Source organism: Rhincodon typus, chromosome 3 (genome assembly GCF_021869965.1).
Source record: "Rhincodon typus isolate 14 chromosome 3, sRhiTyp1.1, whole genome shotgun sequence".
Taxonomy (NCBI): domain Eukaryota; kingdom Metazoa; phylum Chordata; class Chondrichthyes; order Orectolobiformes; family Rhincodontidae; genus Rhincodon; species Rhincodon typus.
The window spans coordinates 123011081-123028601 of NC_063334.1; the positions used below are offsets into that span (position 1 = coordinate 123011081).

Here is a 17521-nt window from a genome sequence, read left to right on the forward strand (position 1 = left end):
AATGAGTTCAGGAGCTGAGTGGCCCTGGCAGAACCCAAAATGAGCATCATTGAGCAGGTTATTGCTGAGCAGGTGCTCTGCAATAGCACTGTTGTTGACGCCTTCCAGCACTGATAATCAGGAGTAAACTGATGAGACAGCAATTGGCTGCATTGGATTTGTCCTGGTTTTTTGTATACAGGACATACCTAAGCAATTTCCCACATTGTCAGGGTAGATGCCAGTGTTGCAACTATATTAGAACAGTTTGGCTAGGGGACCAGCAAGCTCTGAAGCATGTCTTCAGTACTATGACAAGAATGTTGTCAGGGCCCATGTCCTTTGCAGAATCCAGTGCCCTCAACCGTTTCTTGATATCATGTGAAGTGAATCAAATTGGCTGAAGACTGATATCTGGAATGCCAGGGACCACTTGAGGAGGCCAAGATGGGTCATCAACTTGGCACTTCTGGCTGAAGATTGTTGCGGGTGCCTTATCTTTTGCACTGATGTGCTGGGCTCTTCCATCATTGAGTATGAGCATATTTGTGGAGCTCCAGTGAGTTGTTTAATTGACCACTGAATTCAAGACTGGATGGAATGGGGTGATCCGTCAAATAGGTGTTTCAATCTCTGTTGTAAAATCTTCCATGGACTTCTGTAAGTACACAAACCAGACACTCCCTCAGACCCATTGTTTCCCTACCAGACACACCTTCACACAAACTGGGCAAGGATCTACAACAGAGATTGAAACATCTAGTCAATGGATCACCCCATTCCATCTACTCAACCCAAGATTTCCTCAATAACATAAAAATCAGTGACGACGAGATTATGGTATCCTTTGACATCACAGCTTTATTCACATCAATCGACATCCCACTAGCCAAAGAAACAATGGTCACAGTACTAGAGGAAGCAGCAACGCAAGCCAGCAGCTCCATCAGCAATGACAACATGCTTAAACTACTACACCTGTGCCTCATCACACACTTCATATTTAATGGTCAAGTATACAAACAGATCAACGGTACACCAATGGGGTCAATTACCTCACGACACATTGCAGAAGCAGTCATGCAAAGAATAGAACACACCACCCTCCTCCGCAATCAACCTAAACTATGGATCCGGTAAGTAGACGACTCATTTGTCATTATTAAACACAACAAATTAGAAGAGACCCACCACCTCATCAACGGCGTATTTGCAGGGATTAAATTCACAAGGGAAGAAGAAAACAACAATCAACCTCCGCTTCTGGATGTTAAAGTTGGGCGTATGACCAACGGGGAGTTCAAACCTCAGTATACAGAAAAGCAACCCACACTGATCAAATCCTCAACTTCCACAGCAACCACCCCAACATCCACAAACAAAGCTGCATTAGGACACTATTTAAATGGGTCAGGACACACTGCAACCCTCTGAAACTACGCACCTATACAAAATCCTCCCTATCAACAGATACCCCACAATTTCATCCGCAGATGCCTACTAAACAGACAACAATAGGAGGACAGTGTACATCCTAACACACTGGTCACACTACCCTACATCAACAACATATCGGAACTGACAACAAAACTCCTAAGATCAATAGGAATCATGGTAGCCCACAAGCCCACAGCCACCCTACAACAACACTAACAAGGATTAAAGACCCCATTCCCACAACATGCAGAACTAACATGGTTTACAAAATACCATGCAACGACTGCCACAAACATTACCTCAGACAGACAGGAATGAAACTAGCCATTAGAATACATGAACATTAGCTAGCAGCAAAATGGCACGACAAACTCTCCTTAATATCGGTACACTCAGACAATGAAGGCCATCAGTTTAACCGGGACAAGGTAACCATAGTAGTCGAAGCCAAACATCAACACACACAGGAATTCCTAGAGGCATGGTTCTCCACCCGTAATGCAATCAACAAACATATAGAATTGGACCCCATATTCAAACCCATACAGATCAAAACCAGAAATGACACTACTAACCATAATGGACCAGACAATATAAATTCCAAGCGGATTAGGATAACATCGTTTCATCAGAGGCTCTACTGATGATGTCACCTAGCATGGTGACGAAACATCTGAACGAGAACAAGCCAGCTCGGCGAGCAAGTCGACAACCTCAAAAACAGACGTTGCTGGAAAAGCTCAGCAAATCTGGCAGCATCTGTGAAGAAAATTCAGAATTAACATGTCGGGTTCGGTGACCCTTCCTCAAAAGTATCTTTTTCCCTCTTGTTGGATTCCTCACTACCTGCTGCAGAAACAGTCGAGCAGCTATGCTGTTTAGGACTCAAACAACTCAATCAGTAGTGCTACTGTGAAGCTACTGTTGGTGATGGACATTGAAATCTCGCCAAAGCATATTTTTGCCCCTTGTCATCCTCAATGCTTCTTCTAAGTGTTGTTCACCGAGCGAGAGTGGTATATGGTAATCAATAGGAGGTTTCCTTGCCCATGTTTAACCTGAAGCTGTGAATCATGTACTCACAAACACACACACAAAATACACATCAAAAACACATGTCCTGACACAAAATAATATGATGCTCAAATCAAAATAGTCCTGCCAGGCAGAGTGCTAATTTAACTCTATCCATTAGGTGAATGAGATAATTTGAGGCAGGGAAGAAGGATGTGCTGTTCTGATCTTTAAAGAAACAAGTTCCTCAATAGGGGGAAGCAAGAGACAGGAAGAAGAATTGAATCCCAGAAACATTAGTTTGGTAAGTAATTGGTAGTTTTAACATGTCTTGTTTCTTTGAACTAGTGCAATTGTTTAAAGTAGAATCAGAAAGTATAAGTAAATAAGCTTTGCATGATCAGGAAGGAGAGACCACTTTTGAAGTAAGGCGCAGCCCGAGTGTGTATTTTGGAGATTTTAGAGCAGTGTGGGAATTTGATGCATAGGGGGAAAAAGCTTTTTGCTTGCTTTTTCTGTTCACAGTTTGTAAGGTCTTTATAACAGGATAAATTGAAGCTCAGGATCAGGGGCCAATTATAAAGCAGAGTGACATCACAGATAAACCATAAGTTCATTGGTTAGTATTACCTGCTGCTTTGCCTATCTGTTATAGGTTACTTTCAGATTGAAGGTAAATATGAGAAACATTTACAGTTTAAGACCTAAAAGTCTGGTAGGAATTTTAATTGAAATCAAATTAAGAACTGAGAATTAGAGTCTAGGAGTGGACCCCGTGGAGGAGGAGCCTGCACTGAGCAGTGAGTGATAAATTTACTAACGGGTCTGTGAGGCTACTCAGTGGGAATTGGAGCGAAGCCTGTGAAGGAGGAGCTTGTGCTGAATGCTGAGCAATAAAAATAAAATAAACTTCATTCTGAACAGGGAGAAACAATCTGAGTGATGTCACAGGGAAGCAGTGCGGTGATTGGTTGCTTAGAAACCAGCTTTAGGGACTGAAGGAGAAGTACCAGGAGGGAAACAAAGTGTAAAGTCCTTTTGTTTTTGATTTGTAGTTTATTAGGAATAGAGAGAGAGGGAGGGAGTGATTACCCCGATTTGTTGAGTTGTGGGTAAGGTTGAGTAATTTGTTCCAAGTTTATTGTTTGTGGTTGTTGAAGATCACAGTGGGAGGTATACTGGACCCACCGGAATGCTCTTCTTGTAATATGTGAGAAATCAGGGAGACTTCCAGTGTCCATGGTGACCAAGTACGCAGGAAATGTGTACAGCTGCAGTTCCCGCTTAACCACATGAGGTAGCTGGAGCTGCAGATGGACTCACTATGGAGCAGCCATGATGCTGAGATGTTGTGAATAGTACATTTAGTGAGTTGGTTAGACCACAAGTAAGTAAAGGGAGAAAAACATTGGGTGACCACCAGGAAGACTAGTAGGCATGGGCAGGTAGTGCAGGTATCTGCTGTAGCCATCCCCTCTCGCACAGAATTGGATACAGTTGGTGGGAGGGTGGGGTTGGGATATGGATTCTCTACGGCACAGCAGGGGAAGATAAAGACTGGGACGGCTTTAGTGATAGGGGACTTGATTGTAAGGGAAACTAACAGGTGATTCTGTAGCGGCAATTGAGACTCTCAAATGGCATGTTGCTGCTTTGGTGCCAGGGTCAGAGATATCTCAGAGCAGCTGCAGGGTATTCTGAGGGGGGGAGGGTGAACAACCAGCACTCGTGGAACAGCACTGTCAATACCAGTGACATGGTTAAAAAAAGAAATGGCATCCTGCAACAGGAAATTAGGGAGTTAGGTTGTAGATTAAAGTGGAGGACTACGAAGGTTGTACTCTTCTGATTACTTCCAGTGCCACGTGCTACTGAGTATAAGAATAGGAAGATAGGCTAGGTGAACATGCGGCTAAAGGGATGGTGTAGGAAGGAGGCCTTTAGATTTTTGGATCATTGGGACAAGTTTCTGGGACAGATAGGACCTGTACAAATTGGACAGGTTGCACCTGAACCAAACGGGTCCAATTTTCTTGCTGAGAGGTTTGCTCATGCTTTGGGAGTGGTTCTATATAGATCTGGCAGGGGGATGAAGCACAGAGTAGATTCAGTCAGATATAAAAGGAATACTAGGACAGTCCAGCAGGAGAGAAAACATAGGAAAAATAAGGCACGTGGGAAGTCTGGCAAGCTATATTGTTTCTATTTTAATGCATGGAACCTGACTGTTAATGGATGAAGTTAGAGCATTGATCATAGAAACATAAGCATCTCAACTTTAAAGCATACAGAAGTTTCATTCGCAATTATTGGGGGTGGGGATGTAAAAGGGGTGGGGACATTGCATTATTGATAGAGAAAACCATCACTGTGGTAATGAGGGAGGATATCCTAAAAAGATCTTCAAATGAAGCCATCTTGGTGGAGCTTAGAAATAAAAAAAAGTCATCACTTTGCTGGGACTATACTACAGGCCTTCCAACAGTCAGAGGGAGATAGAGGAGCAGACATATAGGCAAATCTCAGAAAAGTGTGAGAGGAATAGGTTTGTAGCAATAAGAGATTTCAACTTTGCTAACATTAACTGGGATCACATTAGTGTGAAAGGATTAGACCAGGTGGAATTTTTAAAGTGCATCCAGGAGAGTTTTACATGCCAGTACATAGATATTCCTACTGGAGATTAGGTAGTGCTAGATCTAATCCTAGGGAGTAAAGCTCGTCAAGTAGTTGATATCTCAGTGGGCGAGCAATTTGGGGATATGACCATAACTCTGGAAGTTTCAAAGTAATTACAGAAAGAGATAAGGATAGTGCAGAAGTTAAGATTAATTGAGGGAAGATCAATTTCAATATCATTAGACAGGGTCTGGCAAATGTAGACCAGGAGCAGCTAGTTTCAGGTATGACTATGCAGTGAATGGTCCAATCAGGAGTCCTGGCTAACAGATATAAACTGGAGTGCCAGGGGTTCTATTCTGTCTAGGAACTGGCTCTGAGCTTTCTGGGTCAGTGTCACATACTATGCACGTGCAAATAAAGGGTGACTTGATGATGGGATGTTGGTCTTCGTGGAGTTATGGTCAGTGGCAACTGGGATTGAACGAGTGGGATTGATGATATGACCAAAAGCGCCTACTAGCTGAAGCTCAAATGGACTTCAAACACTACAGGTGGCTTTGTCATTACAAAATGCAGCAAGTGGAGCATATGAGTTACAGGGTATGCCAATAGAAGTGGACGCCCTTGCCAGGCTAACTGAGTTTAGGGGACACCACTTGAATGAAGGTAATTGCATTGCCTCATTCAGGACATATTATGAACAGAGGGACTCTTGGTCAGCTTACAGCAAAACCCCAAAATGAAGCCAAGCCTTGGCCAAACAGTTAAAATTTTCCCAAGGATCTGGGCCAGCAGGCCATTGTGGTTTCTGCCAGTATACGGAGCAAGACCGCAAAAGAGTCTGGGCTGGTTTGCAGGAGAGTGCACACCCTAGAAAGTCTACGTACAGCTGGTTTGGAACAGTTAAATTGCTTAGCAACATCCAAATCAGAACCAATCAAAATAAAAATCTGGTTAAATGGTTACCCCATTCTAATGGAGATCATACTGGCATAGCTGTATCGGCGATTGAGGAACCAGTCTTTATCAAAATTTGCTCTGGACTCATTGGGTGATCAATGGTGTTCTGGCTCCCATGTCTGTACTGGAGCTTAGGTCTTTCTTTGGGCTGGTGAATTATTATGGAAAATTCTTACATAACCTGGCCTCCATTCTGGCACCCTTACATCTGCTATTGAAAAAGGGTCAGCCTTGGAAATGGTTTCATTGCCAAGATGTAGCCTTCAGGGAAGCGAAGAAGCAACTATTATCTAAGGTGTTGGCACACTATGATCCCAAGCAAGATCTGGTGCTGACATGCAATGTCTCACTGTACGGTATTGGGGTAGTGTTGGCTCACCGGTAGTCCAGCGGAGAGGAATGCCCAATAGCATATACTTCCCGGACTTTGGCTGATGCCAAACGGAAACGTGCCCGGAGAAAGAAGGTTTGATGGTCATCTTTAGTATGAGAAAGTTCCACCAATACCTTTAAATTTAAATAATAAAGTAATGGACCACAAGCCCGTGTTTGGGCTACTTAAAGAGGAGAGGGCTGTGCCGCCCATAGCTTCAGGTTGAATTCAGCTCTTATTCTGAGTGCGTACAATTACAAGTTGGAACACTATCCGCAAGGCCAAGTGGCAAATGCAGGTGCCTTGAGGCGCCTCTCAATGGTGGATACAGCACTGGTGGTGCTGCCACTAGAAGAGTCAGTTCTAGTTTTAAACTTTCTGGACACCCTTCCAGTCACAGCTGACAATATGAGATTGCAGACACAAAAAGATCCCATCCTGGCAAAACTAAAACAGCAGGTGGTGATGGGCACAACAAAAGGGCCACCACAACTAGAACTGAAACCTTTCTGGACGCGGCGAGACCAGATCACAGTAGAGGATGGCACATTATTATGGGAGCAATAGTGATTGTCTTGAGCAAAAATCACCTCCAGGTACTGACTGAACTCCACCAAGGTCATCCAGGGGTTTCCAATATGAAGTTGTTGGCAAGAAGTTGGTGGTCAGGATTGGATGCTGACATAGCTGCATTGGGGGTTCTATGCCCAGAGTGCCAACAAGGACAAAAATTACCACCAGCAGCTCCCCCATAATTGTGAAAATAGCTGGTAAACCCTCGACTTGGTTACATGCTGACTACGCTGGCCCTTTCATGGACTCAATGTTCTTAGTCATTGTGGACGCCCACTGAAAGTGGTTGGACATGTACAGAGTCCATTCATCAAACACAGGGAGGACAACAGAAAAGCTGTGAGCCTTTTGTTTTGCAATATACTGACTCCCTGAAGTGTTGATCACAGACAATGGGCCATCATTTACCAGGAGGGAGTTTGAGTATTTCCTAAAGTCAAATGGCACTTGGCATGGAAGGACAGCTCCATACCATCTGTCGTCCAATGGTCTGGCAGAAAGAGCAATGAAAACTTTGAAGGCAGGCTTAAAGAAACAGCTTACAGCTTCACTCGGTACCAAACTTTCCCAGTTTCTGTTTGATTATAGGACCACCTATCATGCAACTGCAGGGATAGCTCCAGCAGAGTTGCAAATGGGTAGAATACTTCACACTAGGTTAAACGTGGTCTTCCTGGACTTGGGTGGGGGAAGGTGGAACAGCATTTACACAATACCAAACACAAGACTCCTCTAAGCAATAGAGGCAGTTTACTGCAGGGGACAAAGTATGGCATCGAAACCATGGGAATGGCCCTGCATGGGTAAGAGGCACAGTTGATGTGAGGTCAGGTCCTGTGATGTACAAAATTTGAATAGGAGAGGCGGTCCTGAACAAGCATGTGGATTACATGAAAGTAGCACCCCTGCAAACGGGACAGGAGCAAAATATATCCAGCCCCTCTGAACATCTGGCAAGGCTGCCTTTGGGTTCTCCCCCTCCGCCTAGTATTGAATAAATCTCTGAGGATGAGATGGACACAGCACATGTTGCAACCTCGATGCTGTTACCACCCAGATAATGAATTTCAGCCGAGATGCTCTGGACACAAGAGGTGGGCTACGGTCTGGTACAAACTGCAACTATCCCCAAGAAAGAGTTGGAGCAACCTGACCTGGTGCGAAAATGGCCCACAGAAAAAAACAGGCCTACATCCCAGGTCTTACAGGGGGAGGGATGCAGTGATTGGAACGCAGTTAGCCAGGACTTCACAGAATACAAGTTCCCTGATTGGAGCTGTTAACCTGGTCCAATCAGGGAATCCTGTCTGACTGATATAAACAGGAGTGTCAGAGGTTCTGTTCACTTGAGGAGATGGGTCTGTGCTACCTGGACCAGTTTCAAGTACTATTCATGTGTAAATAAACATGACTTGCTGATGGAATACTGGCCTCTGCTGAGTTTTTCAGGAAGTTGACACACCATGTTTCATTCTAAATTTGCATTGCCTCCATGGGACAGAGAAAATTTCAGCCAGAGTTACAGAACTGTTCTGACAATAAGCTTTTAACCTGACATGTTAACTTTGTGATTGTCTCTCCACAGATGCTGCTAGGGCGTGCAGAGTACTTCCAGCGTAGGGCAGCCTACTCCAAAACCGTTTTCAGTTTTTATTTCAGACTAATGCATCTGGATCTGTTCTGTCACCTTGTTTTGAAATGTCAACTTGTTTTGCAAACTACCACTGCCTCCCTAACTGTCATTCCTGGTAGCTATTAGCACTGAGTATACCCATCCTATGTCTCTGTCAAGGGACTTGTTTGTTTCAAGCCCACTGGGTGCCATTTTGACTGTGTTGTTGTATTAGTATCTAAGTGTCAGATGGTTGGTTCTGGTTTTAAGCCTTACTCCAGCAATCAATCAAGGATGACAACTCTGTGCATTACATGAGTGAATGCTGTTGTTTGGATCAGACAGTTAACTAAGGCCTTGTCTGCCTGTTCAGATGGATTTAATAGATCCCAAGACACAATGCAGAAAGCAGCAGGAGAATTTCCAAACATGGATCTTGATGTTGAGAGATTGTGCATAACAGGTTTGGCTGTTTTAATTTTTTTTTTGGCCAAGTCAGCGTTTATTACGTTTTCTAACCAACCTGTTCAGCAATGTTACTTTATGTCTCTGGAGCAGGTGAGACTTGAACCCAGGCCTTTTGGCTCAGAGGTAGGGACACTACTACTGTGCCATGAGAGCTCACCCCACCCCCACAAGCCAGCATTTATTGTCCATCCACAAATCACTCACCATTTTATTCCATTCAAACCAGCTGCAATAAATATTCCAACACTTATAACTGACTTGTAATTTCAGCTTCATCTACTGACATTTGTTCCATATTTCCTCATTTGGCTGCCTTCTTTCACAAAAGATCATCACTTGCACTGCAGTGGTAAACTCTATTATACGTTGTCTGGTGTGGCCCAGGAGCCGCACTCTGACAGAGCAGTCTCTGCTTCAGTTACTGCAGAGAAATACACTGAGCTGAGAAGGTGCAGGATGCTCTGGCCTCAGTTTTCTCTGGGCCCCTCTTCTCAGCAGCTGAGCTTTTTGTTTTCTCTCACCACTTCCAATGACCTTCTAGTCACCCTCCAGAGGTCCCGGCCATCAGTGACTGTCCCCTATGTGGCAGAAATTTACCAAAGATCCTTGGATAGCACCCTCCACCACTTCTAACTAGAAAGACAGGGAAAGCAGGTACATAGGAACACCACCACTTGCGAGTTCCCCTGCAATGCACTCACTCATCCTGACTTGACAATGTATCACTGTTCCTTCACTGTCGCTGGGTCAAAATCATGAATTCCCTCCCTAAGGGCATTGTAGGTCAACCTACAGCACGTGGACTGCAGCAGTTCAAGAAGGTGCTCCCCACCACCTTCTCAACGGCAACTAGGCACTAAAGCAGACTCAGCTAGAAATGCCCATGTACTACAAGTGAACAAAAAAAGTCCCACAACACTCTTTTGATAATGAGGAGGAGAGTTCTCTCTGATAACCTGACCAATATTTATCCTTCAATCCATTTCACTGAATCACATTGACATTTGTGTCTAATCTGGCTGCTTTGTTTTCTACATTACAACAGTGACTTTATCTTTTTCTCTGCTTGAAGGCTGTTCAAACTACAGAACCTCAACCTGTGCCACAAGGAGGCAGGTCTTGGATCATTTCCAGATGGAACAGGGGGAAATGTATTGAACCCCATGCTGTTGGTTCCCATCTGATACACACTGGCCATTGAACCCCCTGACCCCCAATGAATCTGAGTATATGGTAATCCAGAGGATGGACTACCTGACATTGGTGTGTTGGATGAATTTCCAAGTCAATACCTGTTTGACCATACATTCTGTGGCCACCACTTGTGGGGTGTGGACTTGAACCAGTTTTTGGCTGAAGTGGAGAAGTTACCTACTGCGCCACAAGACCCTCCTACAACAACATTACACTTCCAAAGTTATTTCTTGGTAAAGTGATTTGGGATTCCTGAGGTTGTGAAAGCTATGACAAATATATCAATTTGTTTATGTGATTATTGTCTATTGTGAGCAAAGTGCCCGCTGTTTTTCCAATCTTACAACAGTAATGAAGGGGCGAAAAGTACTTAGTGGCTGTAAAGCACTCTAGGATGTCTTGAGGTGTTGAACAGTGTGAGAGAAATTTGAGTTTTATAATCAGATGTGAGGGGTTTACAATGTTCTGTATTCATGGAAGCCGATCCTGTATATAAATACAAGTTATTTCTTTTACTGTACTGGAAGAATGTCAGATACTAAAGAATTCTTGATCCTGGGGCTACTGGCTGGAAACTTAACCATGTTATTAAGATGGCTAAAACAGCAGGTCATAGGCTAGGAATCCTGCAGTGAGTAACTCACCTCCTCAATCTCCAAAGTCTATCCACCATCATCAAGGCACAAGTCAGGAGTGTGACAGCATACTAGTCAAGACTTGTCTAGATGAGTGCATTTATGTAGCTTGCACTTTTATAGAGCATCATTTGCATTGCAAAATCTCCCAAAAGTATTTTAGAGGACTGATGTCAGACAAAATTTGACACTGAATTACAAAAACAGGTGTTGCACCATAGTCAAAAGCGTGGTGGGAAAGGGAGGTTTAAAGCAGCACCTTAAGGAAGAGAGAGCTAGAGAGGTTTGGGGAAGGAGTTCCAGAGCTTGAAGTCCAGATGGCTGAAGGCATGGCTGCCCGTTTAACGCGACTGAAATCAGGAAATGCTCAGTGGCTGGAATTGGAATAACATGGAGATCTGGAGTACTGTGGAACTGGGGCAGATCAGTGAGGTGGGATGGGGAAGAGGCCATGGTGGAATTCACTGAATCATAAAAATCTTACAGCACAAAAGAAGGCCATTTGGTTAATTGTGTCTGCACTGGGTCTGCAGATAAGCATTATTATTTAGTGCCAATCTCCTGCCTTTTCCCCATACCTTTACACATTGTCTCTATTAAAATAATCATCCTTTTTCCTCTTGAATACCACACTCTGTGAACCCCTACCACATTTGCAGTCAATGCTTCCAGTCCCTAGACATTCCTGTGTGAACATTTTTCCACCTCACATCATTCTTACTTCTTTCATAAATCACTTTAAGTCTGTGCCCTCTGGGTTCTTGATCCTTCAAGGAGGCAGAACAGCTCTGAAAAACACTGGGATTGTTCCTTCTGAACAGTTGTGTTGCAGGAAAAACCTAGCAGCCAATTTGCATACAGCAAGATCTCCTTAGCTAGCAACATGACTGTGGCCTGATAAACAAAAAGAAAGAAAGTCAACAGTTCTGGGCAGCATCTGAGGAGAGTTAGAAACAGTGTTAACGTTTTGAAACCAGTGACCTGATGAAGCTGTTTGAGTGATGTTGGTTGAAGTTTATGGATGATGTGGAGGTGCCAGTGTTGGACTAGGTCAGCAATCACACCACACCAGGTTATAGTCCAACAGGTTTATTTGAAAACACAAGCTTTTGGAGCCTCAGTGTTAGTGAGAGAGGAAGTATCAGACACAGAATTTATAAGAAAGAGATCAAAGGTTCACACCATTGATGAGGATGTAGTAAACAAACCTAAGATGTGTTAAATCTTTAATCAGTTAGGAGGTTTTAATTGATTAATATGTATATGTAAATCCCTTAATTCCTTTGAAGTCACTGTCCTGAGAGAACTAAAGGTGACATTTTAGGTCATTTGTTTTCTTTTTCCACTCAGACTGACCTGCAACCTGTATTTTCTGGATGTAGCGAGTCTCTGATTGCAAGTGAATTTATACAGCCCACAGGCGGCGCCTGGTCCCTCTATCCCTCAGTGACAGGGTGGAGAATGAAGGAAGGCTTTAGTGGGGTGGGGGCATTTCAGCAGCGCCGCCTTCTACCCAGCCTCCGTGCCTTCCACATATGGGAACACGGAGTGTCAGCAGCATACACATACACAGTGTGTGGGAGAGACAGCGTTCCGGAATAACACACACACACCCCAGCGATCACTCCCGGAGCACGATCCCAACCCGAGCTCGCTGCTGCAATAAACGGAGCCAACAAAAACAAAAAAAAACGGAGCAGGAGCGGCAGCGCCAACATCGTCATTGTCGACGGGAACCAGGATCGGAGCAGGATCAGGGAGCAAACCAGGATCAAATCAGCAGTGGGATTAGAGAGAGACCAGCATCAAACCAGGAGCAGGTTCAGACTTGGAGCAAGATTGGAAGGGAAACCAGGAACGGATTTGGAGTACAATCAACGCAGGAAGTCAGGATCAGACCAGCAATTGGATTAGACCAGGAGCGATATCAGAGGAGAACCAAGACCAGCAGCAAGATTAAACCAGGCTCAAACCAAGAGCAAGGTGTGAGGGGAAATTAGGATTAGACCAGGAGCAGCATCAGAAAGAAAACTGATAGTTTACCTGGAGCTGAATGAGAGGGGAACCCAGAGTAAACTTGGAGCAAGGTTTGGGGAGGACTGGGATCAGGATAAAGTTTGTTCAGGATTGCCTTTGGTAGATCAGGCACGTCTTCACACCGATTCTATCTCAGGGTTGTTGCTGCAGCTACTGTTTCACATTGTCCAAATTGAGCCCTGCTTTCAGGTTAGTGTTCTACTTAGGATTCCTCCCTGGAGGAGTACATTTCAGGCATTTTCCTGCTGAAAGGGTTGCAGAGATCCTGACATTTGGTCGTATATTGATGAATTGGCTGATTATCAATAAATTGGACCCTGATTATTGACTGATGAATTGTCACACCATCAATCTATCATTGTTGGATTATCCATTCATTGGAGCCAAGTTACCAATAGATCAGGATTTAATTATTGCCTGATGGATCATCAGTTAATTGTCACTTTCTGGATTAACAAAACTGGATTATCACCCGATTGTTACTGGATTATCACTTGACTGGAACCAGATCACTGACTGACTCGTAAATCAGAGGGTACTTGTCATATGATCAATTGATTGGCACGGTATCATTGATTTCTCCTCTGTTGCCAATCTGAGCCAGTGCTGCATTATCAATTAGAGCTGATCACTTCTGATTGATCAATTTTAAATCGTCTACAGTGGATCCATCTTTGATTCTGGTGGTTTGAAGACCTGCCTATAAATCCTGGAAATCTTCCCGTCTCCCCCTCTCCCACCATCCTGTCATTAAAAGTTTCTTGATTCGGGAAAAATGTGAAACAGATTTCAGGAGTTGGGGGGGGGTGGGGGATGTGAGGTGTGAGGGGAGATGTCGAAAGAATCAGCGCTCAGATTGGACCTGTCCAGTGATGTATTGATACCTGACCCTGGGCCATATTCTGCTCCAGTGCTGGGTGCGATACCTGGTTGCAGTCATCTCCGCCCCTCTTCCTACAGAGCACTGCGTAGCGCTGTCTCCACCTTGACCAGGATCGATGATTTCCACTGTGAGAAAATTGGGTCAGGATTCTTCTCTGAGGTGTTCAAGGTAGGTGGCTGTGGATATTGCTCATGTTACCAGCGAACTTGTTGATTGATAATTGGTTGAGAGAGAGAGGCACTGCCAAATACATGAGACAATAACTGCTGCTGAGGATACTGTGTACACATGAGGGGTCTGACTGTACCTGAACAGTGTGTCTGTATGTGCTCTGACTGTACTTGAGGGTCTGTCTGCATGTACCTGATGATCATACTAGCTGTCTGTATGTGAGGGTCTATGTTTACCTGATTAGTCACTATTACACAAGCTGGCGTCTGCTACTGTATCTCTGGTTTGGAAATGTGCTGAAATTTGCAGTTGAGACTATAATTGGAAACATAGTTCATTATCTAGAAGATTAAATGAATAGTTAAAAGCTTTATTGGTTGATGTGTACCTTTTCAGAAGGATTAGTGATCATAACAATAAGAATGACTTACATTTATATCAAGACTCTAACTTAATAGAATACCCAATGTGCTTCCATGAGAAAATTATGTAACAAAATATGCTATCCAGCCACATTAGGTCAGATTAGATTGGATGACCAAAAGCTAGGTCACCAAAGGGTAGGTATTAAGGAGCATTATAGAGGAAGGAAATGAGGTAGAGAGGGAATTCTGGAGCTCGGGGCCCAAGAAGCTGAAAAATCAATTGCCAACAGTAAAATAATTAAAACCAAGGATGCTGAAGAGACCAGAATTGGGTGAAGGCAGACATCTCTGAAGGTTGTACAGGAAGAGGGCATAACAGAGATAACAAGGGGTGAAGCCATAGAGGGATATGAAATCAAGGATGAGAATTTTAAGTCAAGTTGCCATTTCAGTGGGAGCCAGTGTAAATTGCTAGGTGACAGGGGAACAGAAATGATGCAATTTGGGCATCAGGATTTGGATGACCCCAAGTTTATGGTAGGTAGACAGTTGGGCAGCAGCCATTGAAATCATTGAGTCTAGTGTATTAAAGGTATGGATGAAGGTTTCAGCAGCAAATCAGCTGAGACAGAGGAGAAGTCAGCTAAGCTACAGAAGTGAAAATAGACCCTGAGTGATTTCATGGATGTGAGGTCAAAAGCTCATAACCAGGTCAAACACAACACCAATGTTGACAAAAGCCTAATGGAAAAGCCAAATACCATTGATTTTGGAGATCTGAAATAAAAACAGAAATTACTGGAGTAATTCAGCAGCTCTGGCAGTATTTGTAGAGAGAAAAACAGAGTTAACTTTTTGAGCCCATTATGGATTCTTCAGAATTGCTAAATACATCCCAGGAAAGAATGAAAGAAATGTCTTTCCATTCCTCATGAATGTTTCTGAAAAGGCAACCTTATAAATTGAATGCCTCCGATATGAAGTGATGACATTTTAAAAAAAGATCTGTTCTTGGATAAACAATCTTTGTTTTCTTTTGTAACAGTCAACAAAGAAACAGTTGGTACTGCTGAACACAGGTGTTGTCTGTGAGCTCTTCATAACAGAGAAACATCATTTATGTGTTCAGAAATATTCTACTACACTTGCTGTTCACAAATCCAAATTGCTGTTGTCATGATTTCTGTCACACCTTTCTGTCAATCCTACCTTTACAAATTGCTATGTCAACATTTCCCACTCTGTTTTCTTTCCTCACCTGTCACAGTGTAATTGCAAACTTTAGCCATTAGGTGGCAAGCATTCTAAAACCCAATTCTTGTCATCATCATTTGTCTACGTCAGCTGAACATGGCCAGCTCGGTGCCTGCCAATAAAATTTCATGAATGCTGTCACTTGGCTGAATTCACAATCAGCTACGTTTAAAAGTCTTTTGAGGCAAAAGTCTGTCATCCTCACACAATGAAGAGGCTTCATTGCCATGATGATGCAGTTTGCCTGCTGGAAATATCTGCACATGTTCAGAAGGTGCACACGTGGCTGTAAGACCTGTCCCACCCTAAGATGTGAAAATACTATACTCACTGGAGACTCCAGCTTTTAGAAGATGCTGGGGCCTTCAATTAAGAAAAACTAGTGAGGAGCACAGAGGTGCATAAATACAGCTGTACAATCAGAAGATATGTGTTATTTTATGTTCAAAACTTTTCTTTTTAGAATTAGATGGGAAACATAGAAACAATTCTCAACATAGATTTTGAGAGATTCTCTTAGTTCATCAAAAAAATCACACTTAGAGGTTCCTCGACTTACAGATGTCTAACGTACAAGTGCTCATACTTCAGAATACAGTCCCGTTGCAGAGATGTAATTTCAAAGATCTGACACATGAAAATTTCCTGTACAAAAGAACGGCTATTTTATATTGCCCTACATTGTGTTCCGCCTTGCGTACTGATCCACTTGCGAAGGCACTCCATTTAAAACCCCAGGGCTGCCTGTATACAGTTGTTTCATGAGCTCAGGACGGACTAATGTGCTTTGTTGTGCGAAAATGAGTTATCTTTTGTTTCTCAATTGAAGTTGAACTCCTGAGGAGAGAGGCAGCAAGTCTTATTTGAGAGCCTTTTTTATTTGTTCATGGGATATGGGTATCGTTGACCAAACCAGCATTTATTGTGCATTCTAGTTAAGAGTCAATCACATGTAGGTCTGGAGTCATATGATAGACCCAACTAGGTAAGGACAGCAGTTACCTTTCCTAAAGGGCATTAGGGTCTGGATTGCTAGTGTGGTGACATTACCACTTTGTCACCACCTCCTCTGTTTATGATTATACAGTCTCAGAACTATTTATACTACAAGCATGAAGGGCCGAATAGCCGCCTCCTGCTCCTATCTTCTAAGCACATCTTATTGTGAGCAAATTCTGATACTTCTTGGCTGACTTTCTCTTCCCCATTTCCTTATTTGCATCAAGACCCATTCACCCATCAGTCCAGTTGGTCACTGCCACCATATTAAAATTCTAATCCTCACCCCCTCTCCCTATCTCCACAACTCTATACCCTCTGACCTCTCTAATTCTAACAGTTGTGCATCTTGATTTTCATCATTCCACCTTGTGGAATGCATCTTTAGCTACCCAGGACCCAAGTTCTGGAATACTCCCAACACACATTACATCTCGAGTAAATTTTTAGGTCATATAGTACAGGCCCTTCAGCCCACAATGTTGAGCTGACCTATTATCCTACTAAGACCAAACTACCCTGCATACCCTACATTATACTTTCATCCATGTGCCTATCCGAGAGTCGCTTAAAAGTCTCTAAAGTATCTGACTCCACTACCACTGCCGGCAGCGCATTCCACACGCCCACCACTCTCTCTGTGTGAAGAACCTACCTCTGACATCTCCCCTATACCTTCGTCCAATCACCTTAAAATTATGCCACCTCATAATAGTCATTTCTGCCCTGGGAAAAGTCTCTGGGTATCCATTGTATCTATGCCTCTCATCATCTTGTGACTTGATAGAGGTTTACCTCTCATCCTTCTTCACTACAATGATAAAAGCCCTAGCTCCCTCAACCTTTCCTCATAAGACCAGCCCTCCAGTCCAGGCAGCATCCTGGTAAATCTCCACTGCACACTCTCTAAAGCTTCCACATCTTTCCTGTAATGAGGTGACCAGA

The 17521-nt window shown here is 43.5% G+C and overlaps 1 protein-coding gene across 1 annotated transcript in view; it reads left to right on the forward strand.

Moving 5' to 3' along the window:
• The first annotated feature begins 12387 nt into the window (after nt 1–12387).
• The window catches only part of tesk1b (testis associated actin remodelling kinase 1b), a 124766-nt gene continuing 119632 nt past the window's right edge, over nt 12388–17521 (forward strand). Inside the window, exon 1 of the mRNA XM_048594725.1 lies at nt 12388–13955. Coding sequence (XP_048450682.1) covers nt 13737–13955 — 219 coding nt within the window. The 5' untranslated portion in view covers nt 12388–13736. The remainder of the gene's footprint in view (nt 13956–17521) is intronic.